This window comes from Leptomonas pyrrhocoris (genome assembly GCF_001293395.1).
Source record: "Leptomonas pyrrhocoris isolate H10 chromosome Unknown, whole genome shotgun sequence".
In the NCBI taxonomy this organism is placed as follows: Eukaryota; Euglenozoa; class Kinetoplastea; order Trypanosomatida; family Trypanosomatidae; genus Leptomonas; species Leptomonas pyrrhocoris.
Window position 1 is genome coordinate 1,144,168 of NW_015438361.1, and position 26,103 is coordinate 1,170,270.

Consider the following 26,103-nt stretch of genomic DNA (forward strand, 5'->3'; position numbering starts at 1 on the left):
CCGTTTATCAATCATGATATGCATCTCCCAGTCCAACCAACTGCGCACCATTATTATTGTTATTACAGTGGCACTTCCTTCTCCCTCCCATTCAACGCACTGTAACGAGACGGCGAGTTGCTCCTCAAAGAAAGTGCAGCGCTGGATATTTCGACTTTCTGCTCCTCGCCTTCCACAAAAAAATCGGCGTCACATCTTCTCTGCATAAACTTAACTGCTTATTGTCCCCCTTCCATCACTTATCCCCTTTTCTTCTGCAATCCAATCGTTCGAAATACTCGCTTGAATACTACGTTTGAAATTCGGCTTGTCTGACTAGAGCATTATTTGAACTACCTATTTTTCTTTCTTTTTTTTTCTTTTTACGTGTTTAATGCAGACCTGTCCTTCCACCCGTGTGTCGCCTCTTCGGCTGGCGGCCGTCGCCACCGCAGCGGGTTTTGTCGCCTTCGCCACCCTTCGCACGTTGCAGTCCGTCTACTCACGGCCGCCGAAGATGCCGGAGCCTGACATCCCGACGAACCCGGAGGACGGTCCGGTGTGGAGCCTCATCAAGCGTGTTTTGTACCGCCACTTCTACGTGGTGCGCAAAGGTGACCCGCTCAAGAAGTTGCAGGAGTGGGGTGTGCAGTTCAACTACAGGCCGTTTATCATGAAGATTTTCTTCCGCGCGCATGTGGTCCTGTCGAGCCCGGAGGACATCGAGCACGTCCTGCTGCGTGCTGACACGAAGTTCCAGAAAGCCTCCGGCTACGACCTCGTCCGCAGCGTCGTTGGTCGCGTTGGCCTTGTCGCTATTGGAAACAAGGAGCTGCACGCCATGCACCGTCGCATTGTCATGCCCATCTTCAGCTCGCAGAACGTGCGGGGCATGGCGAACGAAATTCTTCGCGTGCACGCCCTCGTGATGCTGGGCGGTCTCTTCGACGTGATTCTGCGAGGCGGGGAGGAAGACGCAGCGGTGAACCTCAGCGACCACGTCTTTCGCATGACGCTGTCGGCCATGGGCGAGGCGGCCTTTCGCGCATCACGCAGCGAGTCCATACGTGTGCGGCAGCACTTCGATGCCATGATGAAGTTCTCGCGGTTGAACTACTTTTGCCCCTACTTCAACTCGGCTGCCCAGCGCAACGCGCGCAAGATGCTGAAGGAAATCAGCGCCAACTTGCTCGACAAGAATATGCAGATGCGTCACATGAACAGTCGCCGGTGCGTGATGGACGCGCTGATCGACGAGCTGTACGTCCACTTGAGCATGGAGGACGTTTTGGATCACCTCGTCATGTTCCTCTTCGCCGGGCACGACACCACGAGCCACACGATGGAATTCCTTTTCGCGCTGCTGGCCGCCCACCCGGCGGTGCAGGACCGACTCTACGAAGCGCTGGAAGACTTAATGCCGTCCACCTGCACCTGCCCCACCGCCGAGGAGCTTGTGGAGTGCGAGTACTTGGAGGCGGTGGTGAAGGAGGCGCTGCGCATGTACCCCGCCGCGCCCATCATCTACCGCGACGCCTGTGAGGACGTGTACATGCCGTCGTCGGGCGTCGTCATTCCGAAGGGCATGACGGCGGTGATCAGCCTCTTCACGCTCCACCGCAACACCCACACCTACGGCGATGACGTGGACACTTTCCGGCCGGAGCGGTGGCTCGGGGAGGAAGGGGCGGCGCTGCGCAAACGCTGCGGTCGCTGCGGCTTCATTCCCTTCAGCTGTGGCACGCGGAGCTGCATCGGTCAGGAGTTCGGCTTCTTGGAGCTCCTCATCGTCGTGGCGCTGCTCGGCCGCCACCTGCAGATGGAGCTGCTCGGAGACTTTCCGGAGGCGCGGTACAACATTACGATGGTCATGAGCCACCCCGTCTCCGTGCGTATTCGTGCCCGCCCGGGCATCGATGTGAGTGAGGTGTACGAGCGCATGAACGCAGTGCTGGACCTCAGCGACGAGGACTCGCTGACGTCAAGCAACGCCTCGGCTGCCGTCTCGGAAACGTTGGTGAAGGGACTGAAGGAGTGCGGGTAAGCTGCTGTGAGTTGTTTGTTTTGTTTTAGGCCGAGACCCTCTTTTTCGCTTGGGTTGTTCCTGAATCCTGCGCAGGTTTCTTCAGTGAACACTCATCTTCGTTTTTTTCATCGTTCTCATGTGTACAGAAGCACTAACGCCTATTGGCTGCCTTTCTCTTTCCGCTTTTTTTTTTTATGGAAACAATCACTGACGACAGTTTGTTGCCGGAACGGCAGCGCGAAGAAGTGTGTGTTCACCTACACCTAACGGTGTTAATGATTTTCTTTCTCTATTGCAGTTGTCTGCTCGACCTTTCCAGTGGCTATGTATATAATTCTAGTCCACTGCCTTTTTTGTTTGTCTGGGACGGGTGTGAACTGCGGGTGCGTTGTGTTTTTGTTGTTGGTTGCTGAACGACGAGGGCTCTTTTTTCCCCCCTTTTAAGTTCGAGGCGTGCTGCCAACAGAGCGATGTGCATATCTCTCTTCGTTTTTTTGTTTTGGTTTCTCTCCGCTTCCTTTGCCATTAATATTATCTTGCTCATTATTTCTCGTTATTCTTTTACGCAATCTAAGAAAAATAAAGCCTTCCCACATTTGGGGGGGGGGAAGACGGCCGGGTTTTCTTTTTTTTCTTTTCCCAACATTCTACTTCGTCGTGAAACCTCCCCTAACGCACCCCACTGTTTGTGACAGCTTACAACAGCTCCTCGCTTCAATGAGGAAATGAGGTGCAGAAAGCGTTTCTTTTGGTTTTAAAGGCATTTCTTGTTTTTCCCTTCTAACATAGTTTGCTTCGGCATTTCCGTAGATCGATTTCGTCTCTTTTTTTCACTGTTGTTGCCGGCCCTCCTTCAATTAAACCTCTCAGCTTCTTATCTCTTCGGTGCTTTGTCCTCGAGTCGTTTATACATAGGCATTTCAACTTTTTCTTTTCTTCACTTTTCCTTCTTCATGTATTATTTTGGGCTGCGCATGACGAGCGGCCACATGTGCAGATGCAATTATTTCTTTGTTGTGTATTGGTAATCGTTCATGTTGGTGCTGCCTTGTTGTCATTCTTATCTCTCGTCGCTTTTGTACATTTTGGGGGGTGGCTCCTCACTCGCCGTTGCGGATCTGTGTTGGCTATTGCTGTTATTGTTGTTTTCTCTTCCGTCTTCCTACCCCCCCCCCCCCCCTTCCGAGTCCTCATCTTTGTCGTGTTCATCGAGCGGACGTATTCTGTTTTTGTGCGGCTCGTTTGATTTAAAGAATGAAAGTGAAAGTGAGGAAAAACTCACGTGAACCGCGTCCAAGCTGAGCAGCCGCCTCTTCTTTTCTGTGTTTTGTTTCGTCTGGTGAACCAATCATCACGCAACCCGCCCCTCCGTCCGACAATTACCTCTGCTCCTTCTTTCTTTCTTTCTTCGAATCATTCGTTCAGGGAGACGTTCTGTTTATGCCGCATCCTCAGTCTGTACACGCCTCGTTGTTCACCGTTTCCCACTTCTTTTCATGCTTTCCTTGTTTTTTGTTTCTATTTTATTGGGCATTTATTCGAGTTGCGGAGCGAGAGAGATGCGTAGGTTCTTTTTTTTCTCAAAACCCGCAACGCTTCCGTTCTTTGCAGAGAAATGTTTCTTTACCCCGCAGGGAGTATCGGTGGGTTCCCTAAATCTGCCTCTTATTTCTACTTTTCTCCCCCCGAGAGGAGGTTGGTGTCCCAATTGTGATGCTTCCCACGTCAAACCCCTCCTTGTCTTGTGTGTGTTCTTTTGTAATCGCAGTTTATGCTACCTCAGCAGTTCTGCTGTATTTTTTCTTTTCTTTTCTTCGATTTCTCTTCGCCCATCTGCTCACACTCCCGCGGAACTTTTTCTCTTCTACTCCACTGCGGGGTGGATCAAGAAGCGCACTTCTTCCGTTATACATATATATTCATAGAAGAGAAGTGTGTTGTTTCCGGTGTGTGTGTGTGCATTCTGTTGGCAAGCGTCGTGACACACACTTCACTTTCCAATGAAGCGAAACGTGCGAATTCTACTATTTACTGCTTCTTGTCTAACGTCAGAAAGCTATCAAAACAGATAAAAAGTCGTTGCGCCTTGACCTCAAATATATATCATCTATTACCCCTTACCATTTACTTATTGGCCTGTCTATCGCACACTGACGCGAAGACAGCCTCCTGATTGCACGTTCAAATGTGTGCCGTGCGAAGTTGTTGACGCCGAACGGCTTGAATGCATTTCTGAAGGGCTTGATTCGGAATGCCCACTTAGGTTCGTCTTTCTTTTTTTCGGAAACCGTCAACTCCTTTTTGTTGTTGCTGATGAGTCCTTCTCCACCCTCCACCCTCTCTTGCCCCTTTCTTGCACCGATGTTCCTTTTGGAGTTTCCTCTCCACGACTTCTGGTCAAAGCGGCACAGTTGTTAGAAACGAAGTGAGTTTAAAAAACAAGAAAGCGCGAGAGATAAGGAGACGTTTCTGTGCCGCCGTGTTTCATGCTGGTGCATCCACCCACACGTTTGCAGTGTGGAAAAGAGAAAAAACATAACGGGCTACCATGTGGACAGCGACGGCGGCATCCGGCAAAACGAGCCTGTCGCTCTCGCGCCTCTCCGTCGTGACGGAGGAGCGCTCCCTCCACGAGACCGCACCCAACGTTGTGGCGCTGCTGCCGGTGTCCACTCGTTCTCCGTCGAGTACGTACGTCGCGGTCGCTGCACACCCTGACAGCGACGGAAGCTCACCCGCCGCTGGCTGCAGAGGTGCTGGAGGTGGCGGGGCTTTGGAGGGGGCCGACTTGCTGTCGCTTCACAAATCTACGCTGCAGGACTTAATAAATAATGTGAAGGCACCGACGCTGCGTGCAGTAAATGCCGTTCATAGGCCTGTGCTGCAGCTGTGTCTATACAACTTAAACCTCTCTTACGGGACACGATCAAAGGATCTTGCGGCTCTCGCACCGGATATGATGTTGATTCAAACCGTGGACTTGACATGCGAGGACTTGCGTCTCGCGCCGTCGCAACAGGCTGCTCTAAAAGCGGAAGAGAAAAGGGAAAGTGGGAGCCCCGCAGCGGTGCTCTCCCCTGAGGCGGTGGTGGTCGAACAGCTTGCGTGGGTTGGCGTGCGGTTCGTTGCGCTGAAGACGCGGCAGCGCCAGCTGTTGCTCGTGCAGACGGGTCTTTCCACGCGTATAGGCGACGCCTCCGCGGATGACGTCTCTTCCGATGAAGAGGAGTGGGCGGCGGCTGTGGATCCTCCGACAGCAAGCCCCGTTCGCAGAGTTTTTCGTTATATCGCAGATTTCTGCAGCGCCACGCTATCAACACCACCGCAGCCCAGCGTCGAGACCTCCGTTCTCATTGTCGCGGAGACGCAGCACGTCAGCGCGGTTGTGTGCGAGACCGTGTCAGACACTACCGCTCGCTCTCCTGTGTCGTTGCGGGAGTACACTTGGAAAGTCGGGCCTTTCAATCACATCAGTGCTGCTCCGGCACCATCAGCACGTGATCCGGCGGCGCTGTGCTTGTGTGGCTCCGCCGCCAGCAACAGCATTGAGGTGTACAAGTGGTCGCTGAATTCCGTTGCACCGCCGGTGTGCGTGCACCACGTTCTCCTGACCGCTGGGCACTTCTTCTACGGAGCTTCTGTCACGGCTCATGACGGTGTTCCTTTGCAAGGAAGGTCCATCGACTTCTGGGTTGTGGGCGCTGCGGCCGTTGACCTCGGCCATCCGAGCAGCACGGTGGCGGTAAATGGAGGTGCGATGCTTCCTACACTCTTCGAGTCATCGCCGGCGCCGCTGCCCTCCCTGCGCGGACTCGATGGCCACTACTTTCAAGTCGAGCCTTCTGCACCCGCTCCGCAAAAAGAACCACGTGAATTGCCGAACCTTCCCATGCCGTCCACCGAGCACCGCACCTTAAACTCCGTGTGGCAGGGCAGTCCTGTTCCTCGCGGACAGAGGAAAAGCGACGGAGAGCCGCACGACACGCAGCTTTCTTCTCCTGCTGGATGCGCTGCGGCTTCCACGACCTCTCTGACGCAGCTGGAGGCGATGGTCAGTCTGCGCATTAGTGCCCCGCACTTCCTGCCACCCGGCAGCCGGCGGCGCAGCGATGGAACGGCGCAAAGCCCGGCGCCTTCCACCGTGGCCATGCAACGGTACCTCCTCCACATCCATTGTCCAGTGCACACCTGCAGCGAGGAGAAGGACGCAACTTGTTGCTCAGAAACGGATCCACCGACGGCTACGTCACGGCCCGGATGGAGCAGCAAGCTGCTGTCACTGGACACTGCTGAATGCGCTGCCGCACTTCGGTGGCTGGCGGAAGATGACGACGCTGCAGAGCAGCGGCGTACTGAGGAGGACGTGCCATCATGGAAGCTGGACCCCGCTGCTTCCCTCGTGCAGTTCCCATCAGGGAGTACGAACGCCGCGACGGCTGCTTTGACACATGAACTTACGCTGCACACCGCACGTCGAGTGCTGAAACTGTCGGTGGATAGCTTCCCCTCCTCCGCGTCGAGGAGAGCAACGGGCTCGTTTCCACGCGCCGTCCACGTCCGTGGCACGCACGAACTGCTTTCACCAGAGCAAGTGGTGGGTTGGGGTGCGGCCCCACAAGTGCGAGGCGCATCTCCGCCTCTTCTCCTCCTCTCAGGTTACGGGCACACGATGGATGACGACAGCTCCGGCGAAGGGCGGCAGGTGACCTTGTACGGACAGACGAGGGTCAAGACAACATGGACAACGATCACGCGCATTCAAGCATCTCTTTTGGTCTCGTTGTCACCGTGGAAATCTGGCAAAGCCGATGCCATCGAGGAGGGGAAGACGGCCCAAGTGGATAACGAGAAGCTCTTGGCTTCGGTCAGGTCAATGGTGGCGGCAGAGGGCAGTCGTCTTCAGCGGCACTTCGACGAGCGGATGGATCGCCTCGAAGCGGTGCTCGGGCGGCTTACGCAAAGGCAGTCCACGTAGTTGATTGAGCTCTGCTTTCACGTCGGCAGTCGGTGCTTTTTGCGTGTTTATTGCTTTGCTGTGAAGAATTTCCGTTCCTTTTTTTCCTCCGCTCCCGCTTTCCCTCACGGTGGTATTTTCTGCTAAGCGTCGCCGTTTACAAATAACGTGCAAACGAGAATCACCCTTAAGACTGTAAATGAAACAGAATATCCCATTTCCGCATTTCTGGTGCAACTATTATTAAAACATGGCCGCAAAAAGGAAGGTAAGTGCAGGACGTCTTTCCACTGTCCTTTGAAAAGCAGTTTCACCTCTTCGCTTCCTGCCTTTCTCCTCAACCTCTTGAGTGTGATCAACGCCTTTTTTCTGTAATACTCCGCAGACACACCAGCGCCTTTGTCCTTCTCTCTCTCTTTTTCTCCCAGCCATCAGTTGGGGCCATGATGGAAGCCAAAAAGATCGAAGAAACGCGCACTCTCGTGCAACAGGCCAACAGCGTGTTACTCGAGCACCTTAAACAAACGCCACGCACCTCGCTGAGCCAAAGCGAACGGCGCAGGCTTCGCGAGCTGCTGCGATCACTGCTCCCGTCCCTCTCCATCGTGCGCTCGTTTGAGCACCTGCATCGCTTCCGCAGCGTCTATGTGACGGTCGAAAACGCAGTCGAGCAGGTGCTCACGTGTCCGGCGCTCAGCGAGACAGAGACGCCGCCAGATGATGGAACGCGTCCTACGGGAGAAACTGCAAATGCAAGTCTCTTCTCCGAGGCTGCGCAGCTTGCAGCGCCGACGCCGAGGGCTGCTCCAACTCATCCAGCTGACGCCGAGGCAGACGCTGCTCCTATGTGGAAGAACTTTTACGGCTGCCAAGAGGCCATCCTTGCCCTTCGCCAGGCCACCACCCTTCCGCTGCGCTACCCGACCCTCTTCACCGGTCCGCGGCGTCCGTGGCGACGTCTGCTGCTGTACGGCCCGCCCGGCACCGGCAAGACGCAACTCGCAGCTGCCACGGCGACGGAGTTCAACGCCGTGTTTTTAAGTGTGTCAGCGGCTGATCTGTTGAGTAAGTGGGTCGGCGAGAGCGAGAAGCAGGTCCGGCACGCGTTTGCGCAGGCGGCCGCTGCAGGGCCGCGCTGCATCCTCTTCTTTGACGAGGTGGACGCCCTCTGCGGCGCGCGCGGCGGTCAGGGCGAGAGCGAGGTCGCGCGCCGACTCAAAACAGAGTTTCTTCTTCACTTGCAGAACGTGGCGGCCACGGTGGTGGTGCTGGCGGCGACGAATCTTCCGTGGGAGCTGGACGCTGCAATTGTGCGCCGTTTTGATCGTTTTGTGCACGTTGGCCTGCCGTCCTTGGAGGATAAGCTGCAGTTCTTGCGCGATGGGATGCGCGGCGCTGCAAACACGGTGACCGATGCCCAGCTGCGTCGCGTGGCGGAGCAGACGAAGGGCTTTTCGCTGGTGGACCTGCGCCGCTTGCTCTCCGATGCCGTCATGGCACCTGTGACCGAGTGGCTTTCCGGACGTTCTTCTTTCCAGTGTAAGACGACGGATGGGAATGCTGTCCAGAATGGCAGGGCAGCATCTGAAGAGAAATGCGGAGGGGGGGCTTTGTTGCCTGCGAATGAAACGTCTCTCTCCTCGACGTTGCCGTGCCGAGTGCACTGCGGCGGCGAAGAGGTCGACGACGACAGAGCAAACGGAGAGCAGCGAGTGCTGGGCGACGCGAGCAGCGGCAGCGAGACGTCCGCAAATGCCGGCTTCACTACTTCGTCTGCGTGCACTTCAGCAAACGGTACGCAGAGCCCTGTTGATGCCTCTCTTGCAGAAATTCTATCCACGACGTCGGATGCATCGCTCGATCGCGCCTGTGAATTCGATGTTCCATCGGTGGAGGTAAAGCACTTTGAAGAGGCGTTGCGTCGTGTCGTTGCGACAACACCCGCAGCGGACGCTGCTCGGTATTCCAGTTGGTCCTCCCACGTTGTGCAGTCGTGAAGGGTGCGTTGACTGGCGTCGTACGGTGCTCTTTCCCCAACCAACTTTTTGTGTGTGTGTGTCGTTGTGTTGGTTTTTCTGCTATTCTTCGTTTGTGAGTTCTGCTACTGTTTGTGTTTTTCTCTTCACGATTCGTTTATTGTTGTTGTTCTGTTTCGAACCATTCTATTCCACGACAGTCTGAATGTTGAACCATTCGTACCCGCTACTAAACTCCACAATGCGATGTGGAGTAGCGCTGGCGTGGATGGAAGGGTCACCTGACCTGTTCTTATCTTTCCTGTTCTTGGGGTACTCAGTTTCATTTGGACTTGCTGGCTGTTTTCCCCTCCCTTCTCTTTTGGTGTTCCCTCACAACTATTCTGTACCCTCGACAACACTCCTTCTACCTCGTTCCTTTACCGTTTTGTCCGCATTAGGTCTTTATCAGCCTTTCATTCTTATTATTAGTTCATCATGACCATTCGGGTGGTGCTGCAGGCCATGGACCAGGGCTACCTGCTCGTGGACAACGACGAGAAGTACGTCCGCGCCGGCCGTGGGGTGATGCTCTACATCGCCTTCCTCGCCGACGCAAAAGATGGGACGATCAGCGACGCTGAACTGCAGCGCGCCGTCGACGTGTTGCTGCAAACGAAGATTTTCACGCACTTCTCACCGGAGAAGATGATCACGCGTCCGCAGTCGCTGGCGGAGTGCCCGGAGATGGACATTCTGATTGTGCCGCAGGCCTCTCTCGGTGGGAAGGTGAAGAAGGGTCACTCCGTTCAGTTTCACGAGCTCGTGCCGAAGGATGTGGGGGCGGCGCTGTACGACCGCCTCTGCCACTTCATCCGCGTCGCGCGCGGCGTCAATGAGGCGCTGGTCGACGCCAACGGAGCCCCGATCAACGAGGACGACGCGCCGAAGGCCGAGGGATGGATCAAGTACAGTGGCCGCGTCATCTCCGGCACCTTTGGCAACCGTCAAGGTCTTCGCTTTGAGTCCGAAGGGCCCTTCACACACGTGTTTGAAATTTAGGCGGTCAAGATGGTCCTGGAAACATGCGCCTCGCCATCACGCATCGAGACGCACGCTGCTAATCTATCGATCTCACAGCGTCTTTTTAATATCGAATTCCTGGGTGGCACCATAGCTGTGCTTTTTTATTGTTTCTATTTAATACCACAGTTGTTGCATCGTGAAAAAAAAAAAAGAGCTGTGTACATGATCTAAATGGCGGTTAAAATTGTATTCTCCAAGCTCGTACTAATGCCCATATTCATCTCGGTTTAATAATCAAAAAACTGTAACTTGGTTATCTGGATGAATCTGGTTGAGGTCGAATGCACGGGTAACTACTTACGTTTCCGTGCACACACTACCGACACGTTGATCCCCTTGCTTTGTATCTACGAATGGAACTACAATCTTCAATAGCATTCGGCTCCTTAACTTCATTTTTTGACCTCCCTCGCATTCTCGGCCCCTCCTCTCGACCCTACGCAGGGATTTTCGTCGGCGTAGCAATAAAGAGCTCCTCCGAAGCTGCTTCGTTTTTTCTGATTAATTGAACTCATCGAAACACCGCGTATTTGAAATGTCGCTGGCCACCAGCTCCGCGGCGCTTGGTGAAGCTGTACAGCGGACGGTGACTGGCGCAGCGCAGCCCGCGTTATGGACGCCGCAGCAGCGTTGCTACCGTGAGCTCATGCGAGCACTCCGCGGCGCCTACTACCACGACCGATCGAAGCTCTTCTGGGCACGGCATCGTGTTCTTGTCGAGTTCTACAAGTATTCCCGAGTGGAAGAGGAGAAGGACGTTGCGTTGCTCGTTGGCATCGGCGGTGAGGTCGCAGCGTTCGTGACGGAGTACATGAAAGTCGATGTGGGGGCCATCATGCAGCACAACGAGAAGATGCTGTCGCTTCCGGTAGCCGTGGCAAAGCGCTACCGTGAGGACTATCTGTTGCATGAGAAGCAGCACGACTCGTGGTGTAAGCAGAAAATACGGCTGATGATGGACCGGCGTCCCCCACCACCGTACCCTTTCTTCTAAAATAAAAGAAACAGCAGAGGGGCAAATAACGACATGCAGAAGGTCTGTGGTTTAGAAGTGGACGTTCTTGAAATGCTACGGTGCCAGGCTTCTTTTTTGTCTTTTAGTCGCGGCGTTAATTGGCTGTCTTGTCCTCCACCTGCCAGCGTTTGTTGGCAGTTGGGTTTCTCGTTACTTACACCAGTGTTCACAAAATTATAGGTATTTAATAAGAGCACACCTTGCCTCTCAACATTCGTCTTCTCGAAAAACGGCGTGGAGGGTTTCCACGAGTTCCGCACCTTTGTTTTTTCTTTTGAAAGACAATACAATCCTGCGTCAACGATTTGTTGCTTAAAAAAGCGGCTGCTACGTTGCGTTCTGCACGCAGTCGTGGTTTACCGTGACTTCCGTGTTCTGCCTGCCTCTTCACCTTTTCTCTTTCTTGTTCCTGCTCTTGTTGTTGTTCATTATCGCCCCAGCATCTCTAGTGAGCCCAAATCCAACCGTGAGTATCTCTCTTTCGAAAATCGACTTTTAATCGTCAAATTATTTTTACTTTTTTTGAAGTTGTTCTCGTTTATTACTCTTTTTTTGTTGTTGTTTCACAATCCCTCAAAATACATCCGAAACAAAGTCATGGCCGCATTTATCCCCGACTCCAACAATCGCAACAGCATCACGCTGCGCAACGATGACGGCTCCAGCATTACGGTGTACGAACAGGGCGCCCACCTCTCCAGCTGGAAGTCGACGGATGGGGTGGAGCACCTGTACCTGAGCCCCAAGGCCATCTTCGAGGACCGCAAGGCCCTCCGCGGTGGTGTGCCGATCATCTTTCCTCAGTTCGGCGGCTACGGTCCGATGCTGCCGGTGCACGGCTTCGCCCGCATCCGACCGTGGAAGATCGAGGACTCCGAGAACGGCCGCGCCACCTTCAGCCTGCACGCTGGTCTGGCGGAGCTGTTTCCGGAGGGCTGCTCCCTCTCCGATAGCCCGCAGAACGCCGTGAAACTCCTCTACACCATCCACTTCAGCAACATGGAGCTGAAGCTGACGATGAAGGTCACGAACACGAGCGAGGAGCGCGAGGCGCCGTTCCAGTTTGCCTTCCACACGTACTTCGCGGTGGAGAAGCTGCATCGCACCGTCGTCAACGGCGTCAACCGCTCCCCTTACGTGGACAACAATGAGTCGAAGGGCGACCCGAAGGCCAAGGTGCATCAGCCGGAGCCGCTCTGGATTATTCGCGAGGAGCACGACCGCGTCTACCCCGGCCAGCACTGCGCCATCCTTCTGCAGGACCTCGAGGCGAAACGTGCGATTCAGGTGTCTACTCCGAACCTGCCCGATGTGTGCATCTGGAACCCTGGCCCGGAGAAGTGCGCGGCGCTGAAGGATATGCCCTCGGACGGCTACCAGCACTTTGTGTGCGTTGAGCACGGCAACATGCTGAAGCAGGTAGTGGTGCCGCCGAACTCGAGCTGGACGGGCACGCAGGTGATCACTATACTGCCCGGCAGCCCGGCGGATGCGAAGATGTGAACCGACGTGGAGGCTTTGGTGGAGTCTATGGAGAAGAAATGAAAGTGGGAAAGCCTGTACGTTCGGTAGTGCAACCGGTGCTCGTGCAGTTCATTTTGCAAACAACAAGACACGACACACGAACGCAAGATCGTCGACGGCGTACTAAGGTGTGTGCGTGAGGTGCCTGCGCACCCGCACACACACACACACACCGCAGTGCGGCCCACGAGCCACCAACAGCTTTCTTTCACGACATCCCCTCTTCTTTCAACTTGAAAAACAGCTTCATTTGTTTTTCTTCTCTCGTAACGCACACGTCTCTTAACAAGGCCTCTGGATTCCTATCAGCGAGGGCGTCATCGACGCCGCACTCGCTGCAAAAAAGCACGCCTCCTTTCTCTATCCCTGATGTTCCACAAATGAGCAAGCTGCTCTTGATACGACGGAGGTAAGACGGGCACCCCGCCATACACTCGCTTGCTTCAGCAAGTGTGTGTGTTATTCTTTTCCCCTCCTCCTCCTCCTCCTTGTTTCGCGCCTTTGCCCCGCAAAAGCAGAGAGCAGACGAAGGGGAGAGAGGGAGAGAGAAAAGAAAATTATGACCACGGTGCAGCATGGCACCGGCCGCTAAAGCGATACAGTACCGAAGGATAACGCGAATGAATAAGTTTACCACATCGTTTCGCGCAAAGGATTTCTCCTCCACACACTGGAGGTGAACTTTTTTTTCTCATTACTACTACTACTACTACTACTACTACTACTATTCTTATTGCCCTTCTTTGTGGGTTGTTGTTGTTGAAGCATCACCTGTGGTATGCTGGCTTGACACTTTCTTCATCCCATTGCATCGGTTTCCATGTGAAACCCAAACACAGCACCCCTGATTGGGAAAAGGGAAAGAATTCTGATCAAAAACATTTCTTCTTCTTTTATTTGGCGCGGTTGTATCGAAATGTTCACTGCCCTCTGTGGAGAGCGGATCGTAAACGTTCAAGTTGATTAGTTTCCCTCCGCACGTTTTCATGGAGGCTGGGTTCAAGTCCTCTTTGATGGTCTCATTCCTGGCGCATGTTTGCGCTGGTTTATTTTTGTTGGTTTTTACACATTTTCTGAGAATACTACTAGTTTTCTTTCTCCTATTTCTTGGGTAATACATCGTATTAGGTGGTGTGTAACGTACCTCGCACCGGCAACAACAAAAAAAAAGAAGAGGAGGTTGCAGTCATCAGAGCTCATTGACGCTGGGTTTTCTGAGATCATGCGTTATTACCATTTGTTTCTTGTTTCTTATGATTATTGTTTTCTTCTTTGTACGCGAACGTTTCCCAGTAGTATCAAATGCATGCACATCTCTCCGTCTTTTATTTTCCCCACCCCACCCCATCCCCTTTTTTTTCGCGTATGCAATCGTCTGCCCCCCGCAACTACATATGAAAGAAGTGGGTGTTGCGTTGACGGTTCTCCTTGCTCTCCTTCTCCTTCTCGTTCTTGTTGTGGGGCATTTCCTTTCACGTCGGTGGGATGGAATTCAAGAGGAGGGCTTCGCTGTTGTTGGTGAACGACCGCGCACAGATACAAGCTGATGGGGTTTATCTGTGCCGGCGAATGTGCTCGCATTTATTCAAAAACACTCCCAGAAAAAACGAAATGTATCCGCTAAAATGGAGGTACCTCGATTTTCTCTCTGTTTCTCTGACGACAAAAAGGATAAAGTAAACTGAATTACACACGCCAAAACACTTCTCATGTAAATGAAAAAATATGGTTAGTATCTCTCAGTTCAGCATTTAGCGGGGTTTTTTTTTTTTGAGGGGACTTTGTATGGAGATGTCATGAGATCGGAGCTGAAACAGGAAATTGGAGGTTCTTGTTCGTTTCTGTGTTGCGAAACCAGCATCCAAAGTAGGTGTTCTTAGTGGAACAGACCGGATCGAGAAACATCCTGTATTGCATCTCCTCTCGTTCATCTCGTCATCACACTCCTTTACTCGACTCCATTTCTTCACTTTTTTTGTGGACGGCCGTCTGCACGCACTCGCACGCACACTCGACCAAAGGTACAAGACGCCTGTGTGTGTCACACACAAACGCACATACACCTTTCTCTCAATTCATATATATCTGCATGTGGACGCACTGCGCGCGCGAAATCACGAAACGCGAACCAGACAGAGTTGTTCAAGATGTTCCTGAACCGTAATGAGACCTTCCTGACGTCCTTTGTTCTGGACGACCTCCTCAACAGACTAGTCGCCGGCGTGTACGAAAAACGTCCTGTCAGCTCCCGCGAAGTGCTCGAGCTGATGTCGGAAACTCTCGAATCCACAAAGATGAAACAGTGGTATTACAGTGAAACAGTGCGGTCCTTCAAGAGCACAGTCGACGCACTGAATCGGCGCGGCTTTCCGATGCAGATGACGTGTCCGTTGTACTTCCGCGTCCCGCTAGAGGACGGCGGAGTGGACGAACTTTTCCCCAGCGGGTCGCAAGTCGCCGTAACACCGAACAACTACGACACCTTCGGCATCATGTTGAAGCAGTACTACCGCTACAGAAGCAATCCAGACGCCGGCGGCTCCTACTACGACGCGGCGCGCCGCTTCCTGCCCATCAATGTACACCGAAACCTGCTGAATCTCAGTTTTTTACCGGTGCTTAAGCTTGTCTCGGAGCACTTATTGAACCCAGACTCGCCGTGGTGCGTGCGCTCGGAGGAGGAGTGGGCCCAGCTTGGCGTGACCTACGCCGTGCCGCTGGCGGGGCGCTTCTTTCCGGTAGACCCGACAAAGCCCGCCATGACGTCGGTGCCTTTTGCCGAGGCGAGTCGCTACGTGGAGCTGGCGAGTGATACGGTGAACAAGCTCAACAACTTGCTCAAAACCGGCGCAGCGCTCAACGCATTCCGCTTGACTAGCACGGCGGCCCCGCCGCAACCGTTGCACCCGCCTTCCGCAGCGACGTCACCGGAATGCGACGTCGCGACGAGGCTTTCGCCGCTTCCACCGCAGCAACAGCAGCGACAACAGACGACCGCATCGCGCGTGACACACTCATTTAATGAATTTGCAGAATTAGAAAGCATTGGGTTACGTCGCGAGACGTGTCAGAACATGACAGCAGCTGAGCTCAGCTTCTGGGACTACATCCTGCAGCTGCGGCGAAACCCAACACTGACACAGGACGTTTCTTTTCGTTTAGAATTTGGAGGGGGAAAATACATCGACCTCGAAGCCAACGGGGCCTTTATCCCGGTGACCAAGTACAACGTGGCGCAGTTTTTCGAGGCGGCGGTGCAGCAGCAAGACGAGGTGCACCGCTACATCAACGGAATCGCCTCCACGACGACGATGGCGACAACGAGCAGCGCGTTGGCGGCGGCGGGGGTTTCGCCAGGGGAGGCCGGGACACGGCGATCGTCCCTTCCCATGCTGCCGCCGCCGCCGGGGGGAACGGTGAGGACGGCCGCCGCACCCGCACCGCGGCGATGGCGACGGACCCCGACTCCACCAGCGCAGGAGAGTCGGTGGCGTGGAACGAGACGCGGCTGCGGCGGTCTGACGTGGACTCGGCCGTGGTGCGCTCCATGCTGGGGCTGCGCGTGCTATACCACGAGAACCGCCTCACCGCGGCCGACGTCGGCGGGCAAAGCCTTCGTTTCTGCATCCCGTGCGCGGAGGGCGTGTACAACTTAATCCCCAACGGACGCGAGATCCGCGTTGGTCTGCGCAACTTTGGGGAATTTATGCTCCGCCTCGAGGAGGAGAAGCGACGGGTGGAGGCGGACGGCGCAGGCGGGCTTGGCGACGTGGTGCTGCCGGTGGAGGACAACGACAAGGGCGACGCGGACGCGGAAAGCTTCTGGACAGACAGGAGCGTGTTAGAGATCTGGACCTACGAGGTCACGACGGACCTGTTGGCGCGATCCGGCCTGCCGCCGGAGGAGGTGGTGCTGCAAACGAGCCTGAAGTGGGACACCAACTTTCTGCGCAACGCCGACGATCCGCAACGTGTGATGAGTGGGCCGCGAGGCGAAATTCTGCCCGGTCAGCTCACGAACTACCTCGCGCTACTGCACCGTCGACTGCAGACGATCCGGCTCGCCATTCTGGACGCGCGCAGGTGCAGCAGGCAGCCCTCTGACGGCGACAGCTACGACCTCGGTACGGCAGAGCTGGCCGCCGCCGCCGTGGTCGATGTGGTGCCCAACACCGCGACACCCACGTTCTACACGCCGCACCAGCCGCGTCCCGTCCCTCCCCCTCCAACCGAGGCAGACCTGAACATGTTATTCCCCACGCACAACACAGGGGGTCTTCTGGCCCCACCTCAATCGTTCAATCATTAATACAACGCCTTCGCCTCCTTCGTCACCTCCCTCTCTCTCTTCTTCCCCGTTTCGCGCCGGCCGAGATTCTCCTCCGCCTTGGTGTGGAAAGGCTTGTTTTTGCGCGTGTGCGTCGCCTCATCGCCGGCTTTCGTGACGTCTCTCCTCGCTCCCCTCCGGCCCTTCTTAGACAGTACTCACTTTTCTTGTTTTCTTTTTATTGCTATTTTTTTTTTCAAATCTCCAATAGAATTTTCTTTCCCTGTTCCCCTTTTCTTTTGTTTTGCCGTTGTGTATCTCCCTCGTCCACAACACGCACACCTCCTTCTCACACAACGAATGAAAAAGGGAAGCTCTTGAGAGCCGCAGGCAGGGCGCGCATCAACCACATCGACAGACAACGCGAGAGAGCGACAGACACACACGCACGGCAGGCTACTCTTTGCCTTGTGCTTTGTGCGACAACACTTTTTCGCCTTTAGACTTGCAGGTGTCTCTACACATTCCACGTGTGCCACCATCACCGCTCTTTCCTGTTTGGTCCGTTTTTTTGTTGTTGTTTGTTTGTTGAAGTGTAAATACAATTGATCCGCATTCCCTGTTTCTGTTTTTCTGTCTTGTCCATCACAATGGTTTGCACGATGCCACTTCACTTTTTTTTCCATATACTGTGACTATCGTCGTCGCACATTTTCATACACCCACACCCACACCCACACACCCACACACACATACACATGCATACACGGATATCCACAAATGATTGGTGTTTTTTAACTTTCTATACTACTACTGCTCATGTTGTGGTCGCTTTTCATGGCATTTCGTTTTGTTTTGTTTTTCATGATCTCTCCGCGTATATCAGCGTCTTCTTCTTTTTGGTTTCTCTCACCGGATTGTTGGTAGTGGTTTTTCTCTCATCCTTTTTTCATGTTGTGCCCCTCTCTCTCTGTCTCTGTCGTGAACAAGGACGTGGGTCCACCACGTGGCGGTGGTACGCCGTGAGTCACGCAGAAACCCTGGGAGCATCTTGCAGATGCACTCTCCTTTGCGCGTGATCCTTGTGCTCGTGTGTGTATGGCAGCCTCGCTGACACACTGCGAACCCACGATGAGCTTTCTTAATGTGTATGAATACGTTCTCTTTTTATCTCTTAGCCTCGTGAGTTCGCACGCTGGTCGACCAAAATGGACACGTACGCGTACACACGCATGCGCCTCGCTGCTATAAAATGAAGTTGGTGTGGAGGAGGCGTGCCTTTATATTGGTTGTGAAACGCGTTGAGCTACTTGCTCGTTCCCCAGGCGTTCCACAATACAGCTTCTCTACCGCAGCGTTTCTGCTGCTGCTTGTCCTTCTCTTTTTTCTCTTCTCTTGCTGAATGGCGAATTGTGCCTTCAGATTTCTTTTGTTGTTCTTGTTGGGGTTACGACGGTGTGTGAGATCTTTTTTGTAGTCGTCGTTTTGCCCTCATCTTCAAAGTCATCCGTAATTGCGACCTCTGCGAAACAAGAGTTTGCGGTTGGTCGGATTCGCTGCTCGCGCATGGGTTTTCTTTGTACAGCACCGGCACACAAGTAGGCGAGCCTATGTACTCTCTCGCTTTCTTTGTTTTTCTTGCCTGAAAGTTTGCGATAAAAAAAAAAAGAATGCCAGGAGGTGAATCGAAAGCTCGATGATGTGTGCTTTTCCTTTCTCTTCTCTTCTCTTCTCTCCCCTCTCTTCGATCTCTCTTCATGAAAGGCTGTTTTGGGGGTTTCCCGCCGTCCTGTCCCCTTTCCACCCCACGAGGTGGGAATGCAGACTACCTGAGTCTGCAAGAAACTTCCTTTCGTATAGTCCCTTAATCATTAAAGCAGTGCACAAAGGATGTCAACCCTTAAGGCGAAAAGAAAACGATACACGGGATGTAATGATATCTACTTGCACATTACTTGCGTTTCCTCCTTCTCGTTTCTTATTTCCCTCCCTCCTGGGTAGAGAGCAGTCGACTAGGTTTCTTTTCTCTTTCACTTTTTCTTCAGCAGACTACTGTGTGGATCATTCTTCTTTGTTGCCTGTTCGAGCACCCGCTTGCTTTCGTCCTCCTTCTTTGATTTGGTGTGCACGAGGTACCGAATCGGAAAGTAAAATGCACCTCCACACTCCGTCACCTGTCGTCGTCGTAATCCGTTGGTAGGTTTTGTTGCATGCAGGCTCGAAGTGTTTAGTTGTACGCCTACAGAGTCTGCTTTAATTTCTTCTCGGGTGTGTCCGACGGGTAGTTGCGTGGGTGTGGACGCGTTTGGCGTTTGCAAGTGATGGCTGCAAGACCCGTCGGCTCGCCTTTGCTCACACACACACCAAAATGTTCTCCTCTTATTTTTCTCTCCTCGGCTGGCATCAGCCCTCAAACAATAAGAAACGTTAAGTGCTTTAATTCCTTTTATCTTTATCTTTTTCTTTTGCCGCGTATGAACGCCTCGAACGGAGTCGAGCTATACTGTTGACTGGAAGCTACGTATCCTTTATGATACAGGTGTCTGTGTGTGTGTGTGTGTGTGTGTTTGTGTGTTTTGGGTCGTGTCCTATTCAGTAGCTAAAGATTTTTCTGCTCTTCCAATTACCCCCTGTTACGTCGGAAGCACTCCGAAGGTTATTGAAATCTGACTATAAACTTCACCTAACCGCCTCGGAGCACTACAAATCTGCCGAACGAAGACAAAAGCTTTTTTGTCTGTGTTCTTTGTTTTACAAGCATTATCTGTTGAAAGACGTAACACGCTTTTGTCACAGATGCTCGCTGCTTTGCCCTCCTCCCTCCCTCTCTCCCTCCCTTCTCCAAACACACGCATTAGCTCTAATTTGACTGTCTCCCTTTGCATCTTTCGACTTTCTCCTGTTCTAGTTATCGTTTTCAGCGCTAGGCAGGGTCAGACACCAACCGATCCCCCGTTCTTCCGTTTCGTTTTTTCTCATTCAATCTCTTCCGTATAGTTGCGGCTGTCCTGTGTCTCGGTCGTGCTTCTTTGCAGTTGTTGGTCTCGACCATTTATTAATCATCTTTGTGTTTGTATGTATTCCTGTTCACCTGTGTCGTTGTTTCTCCATATAAAAGCGTGCGCAGAAAAATAGATCTCATTGCGAGTGGCATAACGTTGAAGATGGCGCTCTTGTTTCGTCGTGTACTCTTGAATTAGAGCGCGTCCACTCCAGCGCTGCCCTTATTGCCTCTGTGTATCTCTTTGTCTACGCTATTTATATATTTCCGCCGTTGCTGCTCTGTGTTTAGCTATATGCTTATGAAAAGAAAGGTGCACTTTGTAAAAGATACTGCATAAACACAGCCGATGGAGTCTGTCGCTCTCGTCTACCGCGAACGGCCAAAAGGATTCCTTTTCTCCTTGATCTTCCGCGCGCATGCAGTCAGAGCCATTTTCATGTTGATATTACCGTTGTTTCTTCTTTTTTTTTGTCGCTCTGTGGTATTACCCGCTCGGCACACATGACCCAGGTTATTGAATATTCTCTGATGTACCACAGTGTTTCTTTCGTGTGTGTTTCGCTATATTTTTTCTCTCTTCACGCTGACTCGAGTGCTGTTTTCTTCTTTTTTTTTTAGCGTGTCCGCCGCCTCGTTCTTCTCCTTTTCTCCTCTCTTCTGTGGCGTTGGTCGCTGTAGCGCTCTAACCTTTCTGCGCAGCTTTTGGTTTGTGTGTGTGTGTGTGTGTGAAGAAGACGTTGTTAAAGTTTATTTGATCTCGGCCGTGGGAGAAGAGAAAAGCGAAAGCCGTTCTTTCCGCTCTCTTTACTTTAGTTCATCGTTCGTATCATGCTTGCCGGTTTCTTGTTCGCGTTTGTGTGTGTGATCATCGGTGCTTCCTTTGGTACGCGGCGACGCTGGAGCAGGCGAAGCCAATGGGGTAAAGCAGCGCCTTAATTATACTGAGGCGATGACACCAATTCTGAAGATAATTTTCGCTGCATTTTTGCTGGTTTTATTCAAAGGCCCATTAGCAGTATTATCCATCATAATTGTTTGTTTCTGCTTAAATATCAAGAGATTTTTTTCTTCACCTCCACATTAGCGTATATGCAACGTTAACGCGTTATATTTTTTGTTGTTTTCTTGTTTTCGTGCTATTTTCATGATGCGCTTCTCCTGTCTCCTCGACATTCTCCTTCCTCTTGTTTCGTTGGTTTCCGCTACGCCGCCTATTCCTCTGTATCTTTCTGTTTTTTTTTTTCTTTGCTCTCAGTGTCACGTGATGTATTCGTTCGCTCTTGTTTTATTGTAACTAGAGCGTATATGACTTTAACTGTGTGTGTGTGCGGGTGTGTGAGAGTAATCGTGTTGAAGCGTGATGTCTACGCCGGCGAAACAAATGTGTTGTCGACAAGGCCCACGTGCCCTTCACACGACTGAGCATATCAACATATAGATGAGATGCAGTTCTTTTCCCGTTTGCTCTTGTTGTTGTTTTTCCTTCTTTAGTTTCACCTCTTTAGGGGGTCCAGGTAGCATTTTTGATGCATAATTTTCTTCGTGCTAGCGCTGTGGCGCTCCGCAACTGTTATTCCTTTTTTCTGTACTGGCTTGTGTCTATTTCTGATCTTAATGACAGAGATGCTTAACAAGAGAGAGAAAAGGAGGAAAAACGGTAGAATAACAAAGGTAAGGCATGGTGGCCGCATTGCATGTTGTGTCTTGTACATGCTGTTACTGTTGCACAGTCTGCTTTATTCAACCCACGTGTTAATGTTCTTTTTTATTTTTGAGGGTGTGTGTGTATTTCTTTCGCTTTCATTGAACGAGCATTGTCTCGCGTGTTCACCTCAGCTTCTTTTTTTCCACGTGTTTTTCCGACCCTCACCGTTTTCCCTCGATCTTTACACATGTTTTTCCTGTGCTCCTCAGCTTCATTTATCGTAGTATGTGTTTTGCACTTCGATCTGTGTGCCTGAACGGTTCCAGCATAAAGGGAATTCAGCAGCGTGGGAGGGACGCGCAGGAGAGTTGGTGCTTACCTACTGATCTCCGTCTGCGCGCTTTTCATGTTTCCCTTCATCCCTTCAGCTACTAGAGGTTTTGCTTGTTGCTGTTGACTTGGTCGCTATTTTTCATCCAACTTGTTCTCGCCCACCACAAGCTGAAAAGAACCACAAGGAGGCAACCGCAAAAACTATCTCCCGTCTTCCTACTTTCTGCGAGACCATGGAAGGTGTTGTGGGTCATAGTATGCTGCGCTGTACCCCACCACAGGTTCTACACGCGTGTGCTTGAATGAGGCACGCACCGCCTTTTTTTTTCCTTTTTTCTTTGATATAGAACGCAGCTTTTTATTATTATTAGGAGTACTACTTCCTTTACTATGAACCTTTTCCTTCGTGTTCTTTCAAATGTGTATAGAGAGTGCTTTCACGTAACTACGTCTATAGCTTTCTCCGCTTTGTGTGAGGCAATTTGGGTTCTCTGTCCTCCAGTCTGAGCATTCATTTTCTTCCTTTGTTCTCTCACATTTCTAGATCTATTGGGGCGTGTTTTGTTTTTCTGTGGTTTCCTTTGTCTGTTTGTTTTCTTCTGCAGCGCACATCACTCTCTTCTTTCTCCCCTCACTGTTGATTACCAATCCGTTTAATACCGGCTTTATATATATATGCATATATATAATATAATATTGCGCTAATACTATTATTACTATTATTTTGTGGTTCAGCTTCTTTGGTTTACGGCGTTATTCCAGTTGTAATACTGCCTTTTCATCCTCCTTTCTCTCCGGTTCTGTTGCGCTTTACTAATATTATTACTGCTTTTTTTGTTTTTCCACTCTACCTCGCAATGGACGCTTTTCCTTTTTCATGTGTGTATACGCTCTAATTTCACTTGTCGAGCGCGGTGGCGACCGTCTCGTTGCGAATGCATCGCTTGCTTGTTTGTTTGCTTTCCTTTCACCTATTTTGGGTTTTTTCTTTTTATTCTCTTCTCTCCTTCATTCTTGCTTGGAGAGGTTGTGATAGCAGACGTGGCTTTGATGAATGCGAAATTTGATAACGCAGAGAAACAGAGGGGTGGCTTTCTTCACAGCTGAGCAGCAGCAGCAGCAGCAGCAGCAGCAGGCGGTCGATGAGCGCAGTTCACCGCACCTCGACCTGTGTCCTTTTGTTTTTGTTTTTTGAATGACGCGACTCATGTCCTCCCTCACTTGTCAAGCCAATGGTGCTCCTCAAATGCAATGAGGCCGTGGAAAAAAAAAACGGCAAAGCTGTAGCTTTGCGCTCGCCTTTGCTTTATGTCGAGCAACCCGAAACCTCCACTCGCGAAAGGGGCCATTGCGATTGGCAGAACTTTGCCTTCGCTCATTTCTCACTTCTGATCCCGATTCTTTTTGTCTCCATTTCTTTCATCTGAAGTGTTGGCTGTCTTCGTAGCACAACGACGAGCACGCTTTCACACACACACACACACACCTTCCTCACTTCTTTCTTCCCTAAATTCTTTGAAATCTATACACCGCTCACGTTTTTCTGTGGCTACGTAGCAGCCTTACTTGACTTTTCGTTTTCCCATAATCCGAATACATTGTCGATCATTTTCTTGCGTTTCCTGTGAGGCTGCGCACCCGCTCCTTTTCTTTGTACTCGTATTGTCTTACATTTCATCCCCTCCTTATTTCGTTCTCGCTTTTTGCGAATACACAGCAGCGATGGGCGGGGGTGCAGCTTTCTGTGTTGCTCCGCTGACGTGGCAGGACGGTCTCGCCCGCTACCCGCCTGCCGCATCGCAGGAGTGGAACACCGTCGTGCTGCAGCCCGGCGACTACGACGAGGATTTCTACACCATCATCAGCAACTTGGAGCAGCGGCACCTACTTCACGAGTTCTCAGAGGCGGACTTTGACCACCTAGGCCTCACCTTCAACCTTGTCACGGCGCAAGGGACACAGTACAACTTGATCCCAAACGGTAGCGAAATTCGAGTGACACGGTCGAACGCCTACGAGTACTTCCAGCGCGTCCGCAGCGCGTACGAGGGTCTGCGGCAGAGCACGGCGATGCACTCCCCAGCACCACCACCACTACCACCGGCAACTCGTGCCACCGCGCTTTCGCCACCACAGCCGCGACTCCGTAGTACCGCCACAGGGCTTCGGCTCACCGTTCAGGACATCCCGTCTCTTGAGAGGCTGCGCTGGAGTGCCCGCAACGACCCGGAGCGGCTGATTTTCCCGCCGGGTGAGAAGCTGCGGTGGGCCGTGGTGCCGCGTACAAACGACTTTATGATTCGCCTGCGCCCCGACGGCGAGTTCCGCGTGGTCGATCCGGATGACCTCCCCCTTTTCTTGGATGCGGTGGTGACGACGATGAACGAAGCTGAACGCGCTATTGAAAATTTCGGCTACTACCCGCCCAGCATCATCTGTGCCGTGCCAGCGGAGCTGACTGGAGCCGCCCCGGCTACCCGCTGTCAGGGACCGTCGACACACGCCTCGCCCACGCCAGTGCCTCAGCGGCGTGACAGCGGAAGCAGTCGCACTTCTCTTTACGCATCTGTCCGTGCTGCGTCGGCCGCAGCGGCGAAGGCAGCTGTAGCGACTGGGCAAGAGCGGCGCTACATTCCGAGCGCGTCTCCTGCGGAATTGGAGAAGCAGCGGGCGCTCTTTTCGCCCATGCACGGCACCGGTAACATTCTCGCCCCTTTTCAGGAGATCAACATGTAGGTGGTGTTCATTTTCTTTTTTCTCTCTCTCCTCATTCTTTCTGTAACCCCTCTGTTTGTTGTTGTTGATGTAGCCCGAAAGGAACCCTGTGCGTTGTCACCTCTACGTAGCATCAACCGCCCCCCCCCCCTACCACATGCATTACCGACTTTCGGCTGTCTGTCTGTGTGTGTTCTTTTCCCCGTTTGTCTCTCGCACACACACACACATGTCAATTGCCATTGTTTGATGTAAACAAAGCGGTGCTGAGTAGGTTGAGTGCGCCGCTGTGTAAATAGGCTCTTGACCTTTGGGTGCTGTCGAATTTCGTGTGTGTGTTTTTCCGGTTTGTTGGTTAGTGGAATGGTCTTGTTTCGCGGCTGTGCATCTACAGAATTTTTTCTGTGTCGCGCTTATTTATTTATTTTGTTTTTGCTGATGGCAGGGATTTCTCTATACATTCGCCCTCACCTGATGTCTCCCTCTTTTTTTTTTCTACTCTTTCTATTCGTGCGGTGCAGTTTTCCTGTTTTGTTTTCCGTTATTGTTGTTTCCAGAGTGTCATGTGGACTTTGCGTAGCACTCCTCGCACACACTTGTACCACAAACTTCTTCTAAACCGCTCGCTAGTTGGAGTGGTTTACGACTTTTTTTCCCTTTCCGTTTTTGACAGTAAAACACCAACGAAAGCCTTTATACCTGGCGGCGCCTTCTCTCTTCCCCTCCCTTTTTAATGGTGTTCAGCGCTAACGCTTTTTGTTTTGCTTTTGTCGGTTGCGAACGCGTGAAAGGAAGTAGGCAGGATTATCTCTCCTTTTTCTTCCGACATCAGAAATGAAGTCACGTCGAAGTTCGCTTCCACCCTCACGTGAAACGACGCTTTTCCCCGTTTCTTACAGGTTGTGCCTGAGTGCACCTTGACTCGTTAATAAGCGTATGATAACTGCATTCCCTCTTTGATAAATAACGTGTAAGGAAGAGCACTACGCACACACTTCTTTTCCCACGTTGCCCACGCAGCGAAAGACCTTTTTTTCTTTCTTTCTTTTTTTAATTCTCTTCAGATCCAAAATATACATATATATGGTGCGCCTTTCCCTCCCTCCCTCCTCTTCTCCTTTCATCATATTTCTCCATCCTCCATATATGTTCTTTTCTTCTTCTGCTTCCCAGTTTGTGGTTCTTCCTTAGATTATACCCCTTTTTCCTTTTTTTTGACGCTTGCGAGTTGTGTTTATAAACATATGTTGGTGCGCACGTGTCTCCAACGCAGCGATCGCAGTGAAGTGAAAAGGCGAAGAGAACCGGCAGCCGTCGAAGCGGGGTGGCACCGCGACCTTTCCATCGGTGCAGCCTGTGCTTGCACTGTTTATTGTTCTTGAAGACAAAGGAAAGTGCAGCTTTTTTCTTTCAGGCACATGTTTCTTCCGATTGAAGACACCAAAAACGGAGATTCTAAAACTCGCTCACTACAATGACGCTTTTGACTGGGCAATTTGTTGTGGAGCTTTTTTTGTTTTCTTATGGAGAATGCGATGAAGTCGACGAGTTCCATTTCACCTCAGCGCTATCTGACACTCTTCCCTTTGCCTCTCTTTCT

General features: G+C 52.0%; 8 protein-coding genes across 11 annotated transcripts; all 8 read left to right on the forward strand.

The window, feature by feature from the left end:
* Positions 1 to 29: 29 nt before the first annotated feature.
* On the forward strand, positions 30 to 2,023 carry ABB37_03495 (putative mitochondrial cytochrome p450-like protein; the record flags this gene model as incomplete). The annotated part of the gene is made up of 1 exon (XM_015800856.1): positions 30 to 2,023. Exon 1 carries the CDS (start codon positions 374 to 376, stop codon positions 2,021 to 2,023), a length of 1,650 nt encoding a protein of 549 aa, XP_015660863.1. The 5' UTR covers positions 30 to 373.
* Positions 2,024 to 4,379: 2,356 nt separating this feature from the next.
* On the forward strand, positions 4,380 to 6,980 carry ABB37_03496 (hypothetical protein; the record flags this gene model as incomplete). Of its 3 annotated transcripts, none has more annotated exons than XM_015800857.1 (1): positions 4,380 to 6,980. In XM_015800857.1, the coding sequence occupies exon 1, from the start codon at positions 4,554 to 4,556 to the stop codon at positions 6,978 to 6,980; it is 2,427 nt and encodes an 808-aa protein (XP_015660864.1). In that variant the 5' UTR covers positions 4,380 to 4,553. The 3 variants fall into 3 exon arrangements, with proteins under 3 accessions (XP_015660864.1, XP_015660865.1, XP_015660866.1); XM_015800858.1 differs by having other exon boundaries at positions 4,407 to 6,980; XM_015800859.1 differs by having other exon boundaries at positions 4,415 to 6,980.
* A 362-nt stretch (positions 6,981 to 7,342) lies between these two features.
* On the forward strand, positions 7,343 to 8,956 carry ABB37_03497 (ATPase-like protein; the record flags this gene model as incomplete). The annotated part of the gene is made up of 1 exon (XM_015800860.1): positions 7,343 to 8,956. Exon 1 carries the CDS (start codon positions 7,403 to 7,405, stop codon positions 8,954 to 8,956), a length of 1,554 nt encoding a protein of 517 aa, XP_015660867.1. The 5' UTR covers positions 7,343 to 7,402.
* A 417-nt stretch (positions 8,957 to 9,373) lies between these two features.
* On the forward strand, positions 9,374 to 9,976 carry ABB37_03498 (hypothetical protein; the record flags this gene model as incomplete). Its single annotated transcript, XM_015800861.1, has 1 exon — positions 9,374 to 9,976. The coding sequence occupies exon 1, from the start codon at positions 9,413 to 9,415 to the stop codon at positions 9,974 to 9,976; it is 564 nt and encodes a 187-aa protein (XP_015660868.1). The 5' UTR covers positions 9,374 to 9,412.
* A 466-nt stretch (positions 9,977 to 10,442) lies between these two features.
* On the forward strand, positions 10,443 to 10,994 carry ABB37_03499 (hypothetical protein; the record flags this gene model as incomplete). Its single annotated transcript, XM_015800862.1, has 1 exon — positions 10,443 to 10,994. The coding sequence occupies exon 1, from the start codon at positions 10,536 to 10,538 to the stop codon at positions 10,992 to 10,994; it is 459 nt and encodes a 152-aa protein (XP_015660869.1). The 5' UTR covers positions 10,443 to 10,535.
* Positions 10,995 to 11,453: 459 nt separating this feature from the next.
* On the forward strand, positions 11,454 to 12,518 carry ABB37_03500 (aldose 1-epimerase-like protein; the record flags this gene model as incomplete). 2 transcript variants are annotated; one of them, XM_015800863.1, is made up of 1 exon in its annotated part: positions 11,454 to 12,518. In XM_015800863.1, the coding sequence occupies exon 1, from the start codon at positions 11,613 to 11,615 to the stop codon at positions 12,516 to 12,518; it is 906 nt and encodes a 301-aa protein (XP_015660870.1). In that variant the 5' UTR covers positions 11,454 to 11,612. The 2 variants fall into 2 exon arrangements, with proteins under 2 accessions (XP_015660870.1, XP_015660871.1); XM_015800864.1 differs by having other exon boundaries at positions 11,463 to 12,518.
* A 2,040-nt stretch (positions 12,519 to 14,558) lies between these two features.
* On the forward strand, positions 14,559 to 16,195 carry ABB37_03501 (hypothetical protein; the record flags this gene model as incomplete). Its single annotated transcript, XM_015800865.1, has 1 exon — positions 14,559 to 16,195. Exon 1 carries the CDS (start codon positions 14,687 to 14,689, stop codon positions 16,193 to 16,195), a length of 1,509 nt encoding a protein of 502 aa, XP_015660872.1. The 5' UTR covers positions 14,559 to 14,686.
* Positions 16,196 to 23,215: 7,020 nt separating this feature from the next.
* ABB37_03502 (hypothetical protein) lies at positions 23,216 to 24,524 on the forward strand (the record flags this gene model as incomplete). The annotated part of the gene is made up of 1 exon (XM_015800866.1): positions 23,216 to 24,524. Exon 1 carries the CDS (start codon positions 23,511 to 23,513, stop codon positions 24,522 to 24,524), a length of 1,014 nt encoding a protein of 337 aa, XP_015660873.1. The 5' UTR covers positions 23,216 to 23,510.
* Between the last annotated feature and the right edge of the window lie 1,579 nt (positions 24,525 to 26,103).